This window comes from Sinocyclocheilus anshuiensis, unplaced genomic scaffold (assembly GCF_001515605.1).
Source record: "Sinocyclocheilus anshuiensis isolate Anshui unplaced genomic scaffold, SAMN03320099.WGS_v1.1 scaffold1511, whole genome shotgun sequence".
Lineage (NCBI taxonomy): Eukaryota > Metazoa > Chordata > Actinopteri > Cypriniformes > Cyprinidae > Sinocyclocheilus > Sinocyclocheilus anshuiensis.
This window is the reverse complement of record NW_015552631.1, coordinates 4,591-13,624: the sequence shown is the minus strand read 5'-3', so window position 1 is coordinate 13,624 and position 9,034 is coordinate 4,591. Positions and strand designations below refer to the sequence as shown.

Here is a 9,034-nt window from a genome sequence, read left to right as displayed (position 1 = left end):
TGTACCTTTGTAATACACTGATAACCACCAAATGCAGGTGGTGATGAGAAAGTCACATGATGAACCAAAGCCCATCACAAGCAGCTTTTAAATAATAACATATATAGAAGGTGCACAGTGTCATTCACACAAACACCAAACACCATCATGGTAACACACATGAAACTGAAATAATGCAATAAACATTCATTTAACAACATTAGGTGTGACACACAACCCCAATATACAAAACTGATAAGAAAAAACTAAGAAGAATCATAGTTATTTCAACAAAAAACATCAAATTTGAAATGAAACGCAGGGAATTCTGAGAATGTCAATTTACGGTTATTCACTGTCAATTATATGGTCTCTTTCACTTGCAAAAACGGTATACTACCGTAAAATTACATGTAATGTCCAATACAGTTTTTCACCGTATATAGTAGGGGAATTTACCGTTAACCATTTAACAGGTTTTTACTGTAGCATTTTTACAGTCTTTTACCGTAAAATTCACGGTCATTTTTTACAGTGTAGGGACGGGTTTGGTCAGTTTGATTATTATAAGGGAACACAGTTCAATCTGTTTATTTTATATTGTTTTGTTAAATGAACAAGTATTTTCTTTAAAAAATGATTAGTTTTCCCCTGTTTATTTATGATTCAAGGAATATCCAGTTTAATGATATATTAAAGAGTAGTATACTAATGTGAGTGTTGAGCCAATAAAAAATGTTTTTGCACCAAAATTACAATCTCTTATGTCTTCAGCAAGCATTTAGCTAAACGTAACCACCCACCCTTTACACAAACCCTTGTTACATTAAAAGTCCGATGCCCATAAAGATACTAAATGATTAGTAATCATTTATAAACATTTGCAAATGATGAATAGTTTCCACATTAGATTGGGTACTGCGAAAACACGAACAAATAACTAATAGATTAAAATAGAGATATAAATAGAGGTCTACACAACAAACAAAGACCAACAAATGAAGATCATATGAACTGAAAGTTTACTGACATTTGTAAGCATTTGAGTTTACATGAAATAATCATATGTTAATCATTAGGTGATGTTTAGTAAGTTCATCAGTAAACATTAACAAGAACATTATCTCATATTTCTAGCTATGTGAATATATATTAACTAATGATCTGTTAAGCATTATATAATGTTTGTTCATGATTTATAAATGAAAGTTATTATAAAGAGTTACCCTTTTAATAAATAAAAATGAAATGAAATGTAATTAGTTTTATCTTAATGGAGGCCATTTTTGATGGATGTGTTTTAGGGCTGTATTCTTTCTGAGTTGTGTCTGTCTCTGTCTGTAGACTCACAGTGGATCCGTGTGGAGGGTGACATGGGCGCATCCTGAGTTTGGTCAGGTGTTGGCGTCTTGTTCCTTTGACCGCACTGCGGCTGTATGGGAGGAGATCGTAGGTGAATCCAATGACAAACAACGGGGACAAAGTCACTGGGTGCGTAAAATGTATTTTATTCAGAGTTTAGTACTGTTGTCACAATATGGGAATTTCTAACTTCCATACAGTACCTTGACAAATACTGATAATAGCGTTTTTGATACCACAGGGAAAAATTGCTACGACATAAAGGGCATAAAATTAGAAAAGTATCTAATTTAATTTATTTTTGACACTAATCAGACTAATTTCTTATCAACTGAAACTGTTGCCTTAAAGCTCTGAGTGGGATTATATACAATAATAGTCATAATATATTATTATTGTTATTATATTAAGACAGAACTGTTATACAACTGCTCTGTAAAATAACAAAAATGAATTTTTCATAAGTATATTAACTATTTTACACTGCAGATGTTTTAATATCTTCTCTTGCACTTGAGTTTATAAAGCCCTGCACATAACATGTTGGAAAAAAAAAATATTGTAATTTGTAGCCTCAAATTAAGAATTTGTTTCCCATTAATTATTTTGTTCACTTATTTTAGTTTAATCATGGCCAAAAATTAAGAATTTGCTCGTCTTAGTAAATTGTGGCCACGCTGCACTAATTTATTGCCTTGTTTTAGTAAGCTGTGGAGGGAGCGAATTAATATGAAGGAACAAATTCTTAATTTGTGGCCATGAACTAAAACGAAGGAACGAATTAATAAAAGGAGGGAACGGATTCTTAATTCATAGCTGCCATTTAACCAAAACAAGGGAACGAATATTAAATCATGGCCATAGTCAACTAAAATGAGGAAACAAATAAAAAAAAACAAGGGAAAACAAACACAGCTGGTATCAGTGTATTGATACTGTGGAAAATGAGTATTAAAACGATTTCAGTGTTGATATGTAATGAAAAATCATGTGTTTTGCGGAAGGAAGTAAAAACCGAATGTATGTGCAAGGCAGATGCAGTGTCATTTGTTCTGTTAATTTCTGTTGTGCCTGTACAGATCAAGAGAACCACGCTGGTGGACAGCCGGACGTCCGTGACCGATGTGAAGTTTGCGCCGAAGCACATGGGCCTGATGCTGACCACCTGCTCTGCAGACGGCGTGGTGCGCATCTACGAGGCCCCTGACGTGATGAACCTCAGCCAGTGGTCACTGCAGCACGAGATCTCCTGCAAGCTCTCCTGCTCCTGCATCTCCTGGAACCCCTCCAGGTCTGAGCGCCGTCTACACAGTCACATATTAGTATGAAAGATGCACTCTTGATCGTCACGACTGTTTGTTCTGCCCTTTAGTTCTCGAGCTCATCCTCCAATGATAGCCGTGGGCAGGGACGACAGCAACGTCACATACAGCGGCAAAGTGCAGATCTATGAGTATAATGAAAATACAAGGTATGGACTTCACTCCATGCATCAGTTCCTATTTTGCCTGTTATGGATTATAAGCATGTTTCTAAAGGGTTTATGCTGACCTACAGGAAGTATGCCAAAGCAGAGACGTTGATGACTGTGACTGACCCAGTACACGACATCACCTTTGCTCCTAATCTGGGGAGATCCTTCCATGTGCTGGCCATAGCCACCAAAGACGTCCGCATTTTCAAACTCGTACCTTTGAGGTAAGTAGGATATTAAATGTGTTATTTCAGCCCAAAATAAACTGTAGATCCCACTTTTTTTCCGGGCCACAGTTGGTTGATTATGTACAGTGCTTGCATGCTATTTGTCAAACGATTTTACGGTTATTACCTTCAGCAAGTATGAAAACAATAGGAAAGCAAAGCCAAAACCTGAACATTTTAGAAATCCTGACCAGGATGTGTCCAAGAAAAAGAGGACACATGGTCTCCCGACGGGGATGGGCAACTGGAGGGCCACTGTCCTGCAGAGTTCAGCTCCAGCCCTAATCAAACACACCTGCCTGTAGCTTTCTAGTGATCTTGAAGACATTGATTAGCTGGTTCAGGTTCAACTCTGCAGGACAGTGGCCCTCCAGGACCGAAGTTGCCCATCTCTGCCCTACAGACATGAGTTTAGTTCTTCTGCAGAATGTCTAAAAAAAACACGTACACATTAAAAGAAAGGGTCCAAGCCATTTTCTAGGTACATGGAACCTAGTAAGGAGTAGGGCTGCATGATCAATTTTGCGAAGAGACATGATTTTCAAATCATGAAGGCTGTGATTTATTTAAATGAATACACTGCCATTTCAGAGTGAAACATGGCACTGTGTTCATGTACATGCTGGCAGCTCATGATTGGGTGTTTGTTTTCATGCAGCTTTGTTCATTTACTGTGAATTGAGCCTCTGAAACTCTGTATTACAAGCTGCACGTGTGTAATTGAACACAGTGCCACGGCTCATTCTGAAACCTGCAGCACATTTATTTTTTATGTTTTTGCTGGCAAACCACCTAAATAAAAGCTTGCTTTATGTTTGAAAATAAAGAAGTTATTAATTTTACAATACTAAGCCTATAGAATAAATTATATTGATTAAATATGCATTTTTGTATTTTACAGTACAATAATATTATTACAAGTTTTTTTGTGCATAAAACAAAATAAGTATTTTAAATGATCAAACTAAGAATTGTTCAAACTAAGTAGTATAGTTATATTTAATGGGCCAAAAACAGTGTGAATGTGGCCTATGGAGACTTAAACAAACAAAAAAAAAATTCAACTCCGTTTGCTCTGTAAAAAAAGAATTTTCAGCTTTTTAAAAAAAACAAATATTTTAAATTTCCCAACAAATAGAGCTATTCAGCTCACCTGTTGAAAATCCCTGTCTTTTTAAATAAAATCTGTATTCACAATGTAGAACTCAGGAAAAATATCACAAAATAAAACATCAGGCAAAATAAAACGGAACATCACAATGTCAGTTTTTACAATATACTGTGCAGCGCTAGTAAGTGCCTCCCACCAGTAACCTCGCGTCATGGTGCTGAGTTTTACATGTAATCATGTTTTTGCTTGGACTCTGCGCATGTTGTCGGTGTAGTTGATTTGTGTGTGTGTTTCTGACAGGAGAGAGAGCGCCAACAGCTCTGGTCCCACTAAGTTTGAGGTGCAGGTGATGGCTCAGTTTGACAGTCATAACTCTCAGGTGTGGCGCGTGAGCTGGAACATCACCAGCACTCTGCTGGCCTCCTCTGGAGACGACGGCTGTGTGCGGCTCTGGAAAGGTCAGCCGTCAGCCCAGTCTGCTTCCTGCTGGGGGAACGACAAGTCGCAGTGATAGCTCTTTATCATTGCCTATTCAGATATTCCCTTTGAAGACCAACTATTTTTTTTTTTTATATTGTTTTTAATTAATTTTGAATTAATTATTTTAAAATATTAAAAAATTAATTTAAACATTTGAAACTGTTTTATTTATGATGACAACTAAGACTACAGCACTGCACAGACAGGGAAAATAATATGAATTGATAATATCCCAACCTGATACGTTTCATGAAATAAATCACATTATGTAACTTGTGCTGTGAATGCCGTTTCATCTCATCTGCAGCTAATTACATGGACAACTGGAAGTGCACAGGGATCCTGAGAGGAGACGGCAGCCCAGTGAACGGCTCTGGACATGCTGCGCCTCTGAGCGCGGTGGGCGTCCCTGGAGCCGCTCAGATGCTTGTTGGGGCCACTTCTGCTGGCAGGTATGTGACAGTGCTGTGATGTAGGGATGAGAAGTAAGGGTGCACTCAAGCCATTTTGGAAAAATTGTCTTTAAGAGTTGAATGGCACCCTCAAATTGATAATTGTGAGTGGGAAGCTCTGGATTTTATTTGAGCCCTAAGTTTCAGTGACAGACACTGAGGATGCATCGTCTGTAGTTGACAATAAGTTTTTGAAATATGCAAAGTTTTTGAAATATGCAAAATGAAATAAAATATGATGGTATTGTACAATTATGATTGAATTTAGAATGATTCGGTTTACAGCACCTTCATAAACTGAATAAAAACATAAAACAGATACACATTTTTTATTAATCATTTTGTAGTTAAATGTATATATATTGTTTTGTAGAGAAGGTACATTGCTCCACAGTGATTTGAATGCAACTGATGTCGTAATCACAACTTCCCAACTCTTAAATGAACTTGGAGGATTTCAATGCAGTATATGACCCTCGATATAGTTGTTTTTGAGGTAACACTTTAGAATAGGGAACACTATTCACTATTAACTAGTTGCTCGTTATCATGCATATTGGCTATTTTTAGTATTTATAAAGCACATATTAATGCATGACCATATGCTAGATCACTTAAACCTACCCAATACCTAAACATAACTACCACTACCTTATTTGCTATCAATAAGCAGCAAATTAGGAGTTTATTGAGGGAAAACTCTTTTAATAATAGTGAAAATGTTCCCTAATCTGAAGTGTTAGAAATTCAAATACTAAACAGTTTGCATATTAAGTAACCATATGATATTGGATATAATTTGGATAAATATGAATAGGTCTGGTATAATCTTTACATTTTTAAATAAAAATGCAAAAAAAAAAAATTATTAAAAAAATTATGCATGATTTTTTTGGGGAACTGACAGAAAATTATTTACATATTATTTTTTTACATTTGTCTGCATTTGCATTTTCAGGTTTGTGGCTTATACATATGTCTTATTTTTAACAGAAAAAAAGCTCAGCTGATGCCAGGCTAACAGCATAACGTGCTGATTGGCTGTTTGCTGCATGCACAGGATTGGACCGAGACCTCATTGACCCTCCCCTGCACAGTGTGACACCTGAACACTAGTCTAGCTACTAATCCGACAGAAGCGTGTGCTGACGGCATGATCGGTTGTGTGGCTGTTAGAGGAACTGTGCCTCTGTGTGTGTGTTGTGTTCAGTGGTACTTACCTGACTGAGCATTTTTTTGTATTATTGAACAAATGACACTAAACTTGATTCCCATCAGTACTGACATGCTTGTTGTGATATGATGCAGTATTACTAATTTTAATACATTTAGGTAATTTTTCATGAGTTTCAGACATTATTGTCTGCACTTGTCAGCATTTGTAGATGCATTTAAAGGAACAGTGCACCAAAAATCAAAATTATATCGTTTACTCGCCTTCAAGAGTTCCAGAGCTTGTTTCTTCTGTGAAGTACAAAAGGAGATGTTTTAAAACCCCTCATTTATCAAAAACCTATTTGCATTTGGAGCAACTTGAAGGTGGGTAAATTTGGCAACTTTGGTTTCTGGGTGAACTATTCCTTTAACTCCGGTTCCCAGAGAACACTCCACATATTTGTGCTGTTGTTTTGAAGCTGCTGGCATGTGTTGTGTTGTGTGGACAGTAGAGGGAGACAGTATCATTCAGCCCAGTTTTGCCCAAATTGCTCTGTCTCCAAATATCCCCTTGGAATAACTAACACATTACATTTAATTCATTAGACTAACTGAATTACCAGATTTCAGTAACTCTTCTATGATGTAGGCACAGATTGTTTTAAGCTTTTTGCTTTGCTAAATCCTAGTAGTCAATAATGAAACATTTGACATGCCAAACAATATCTTTCTGGGTTAATGAACTATCACCAAAAGTTTGTGTCAAAATTCAGGATTTTGGTGCATGAGTAATGAACCATAAATCAAAGGCTGGAACCCGATCATTGATGCCATATATATATTGGGGATCTTGAGATGCTTGTTCTCCTTCATGACAGGAGCTCAGCACATTCTTTATAGTGGTGCCACTTGAAATGGGAATTCAAAAGGAGAAAATCTAAGCAGATTTAGAAATGAATGCAACTTTTATGAGTGTATTTTTTCTCAAATAAAGTTTGTTTTTCAGTTCTGAGTTATGTAATAAAAACCTCTCTGAGGTTTGTCTGAATTGTGTTTGTTCTCATTCAAGGAGACCTTGCAAGAGGAATGTGTTGGTCTGAAAAGACCTTAAAAAATAAAAAATAAAAATAAAACCTTAGCCTTTTTGTAATGTTACCGTGAACAAAATCCTGATTCAGTCCCACTCAGATCTTGACCCCTGTATCTTATAAAGGACAAACTAATTGTGCAAAACTTGTTACACATATAGTGTAGGCTAAAACATTCAATGCTGCAGTTTTTTAATTAAAAGTTATCAAACTAGTTTTTTCTTCATTTTCTGCATAAAAGTTTATCAGCCACTAAAAAACATTTATTCCCAAATTAGCAAGTCCTTATACTGACAGTCGACGTAATTAACGTAACTAAAATAGTTTTAATTTCTTCCGTTTTTTCTTAATTTTAATGTCTAGTGGTGGAAAATAAAATCACAGAAACCTAGTTTGCAGGCTAACTACACATTTTGGTGGATATAACACTTTAGATTAGGAAATGCCATTCCCTATTAGATGCTTATTAGCATGCATCATATTAGCATATTGTCTGTTTATTAGTATGTATAAAGCACATTAATGTCTTATTCTGCATGACCATAAGTAAAGACAATGTATGGATTGGCTCTAAGCCAGAGCGATGTTCCGTCATGAACAATGTTGTCCTTGCTGTCCGACTAATTCAACAATAATTGAGCAATTTGATAAAGCATGTATTGTCATTCATTTCAACACTATGCTTGCTTAGTCCTGTCACCTCACAGCAATGTGTTTCCTTAATACAAAGACATGCTCATTTGACAAATTGAGGATTCTACATTGTTCATATTTGGCATATAGTGCATACTGGGATACATTCCAGTACTTTCAGACCCTTTTCTACATGTACTGCTTTTTCTATTCAATTGTCTCTAGGCAGGGCTTCTCTCACACACTCCAAATAAATGCACATTCTGATCAGATAGCATATAACCAATATTTTAAGATGGTTGTATGTAGTGCTGGGCGGTATGACCAACATTTTATATCACGGTATTTTTCAAAATTATACCGGTTTCACGGTACATGACGGTATTTTTTGACGCATGAACGGGTGTTAACCATATTTTCTACTGATTGAGAGAGGAAATACTGCAGTATATTGACTTGGCATGCCCTATTTTACTGTCATTATGAGTGAATATTGTCAAAAAATACCACACTAAATAGTGACTAAACACGACCCATTTTAATACATGTTAACCAGGAGTCACTCTCATTTATAATCGCGGCATCGTCTGATAAAATCAACATGCATCTTCACTAAAGAGCGGCTATGCGGTTGTTTTGGCTATATTACTTTTTTGTCTCATGCAGCGCACTGCCTGCGTCTGAGTAACAAACTAAAAAAAACAACAAACAAAAAAGTGCATGTGATATTAACACACGAACTATGCTCATATTTATAATTCCAAACAATCAGTAAGCGACAGGTGCTAGGAAACGCTGTTTTGTACTCATTTATTGACGAGTCGGCTGCGCTGCTTCTCTGTCGCTCACTGCACAGAACAGATGCAGAGAGAGGTGACACTTCAGTCAGACCTCGCGTTCGCAGGACAGCACTGGCGAAATCTTCCATAGCTAAGGTTTATCCAAAAAAGTCGCTAGGTTTGTCAGTATGAATATTCTATGGAAAAAAGCCGCTAAAAGGGTCTGAAAGTTGCTAAATCTAGTGCTAAAGTCGCGCTCGTGTGTGTGAGACGCGGGAGCTGATGGCAGGGGGC

At 36.6% G+C, this 9,034-nt stretch overlaps 1 protein-coding gene across 1 annotated transcript in view; it reads left to right on the top strand.

Moving 5' to 3' along the window:
- The window catches only part of LOC107666589 (nucleoporin seh1-like), a 9,858-nt gene extending 2,469 nt beyond the window's left edge, over window positions 1-7,389 (top strand). The window contains exons 3-9 of the mRNA XM_016457995.1: window positions 1,324-1,470; window positions 2,421-2,632; window positions 2,714-2,812; window positions 2,899-3,039; window positions 4,454-4,611; window positions 4,941-5,085; window positions 6,079-7,389. Of these exons, the coding sequence (XP_016313481.1) occupies window positions 1,324-1,470; window positions 2,421-2,632; window positions 2,714-2,812; window positions 2,899-3,039; window positions 4,454-4,611; window positions 4,941-5,085; window positions 6,079-6,106 (930 nt within the window). The 3' untranslated portion in view covers window positions 6,107-7,389. The remainder of the gene's footprint in view (window positions 1-1,323; window positions 1,471-2,420; window positions 2,633-2,713; window positions 2,813-2,898; window positions 3,040-4,453; window positions 4,612-4,940; window positions 5,086-6,078) is intronic.
- Window positions 7,390-9,034: the final 1,645 nt, after the last annotated feature.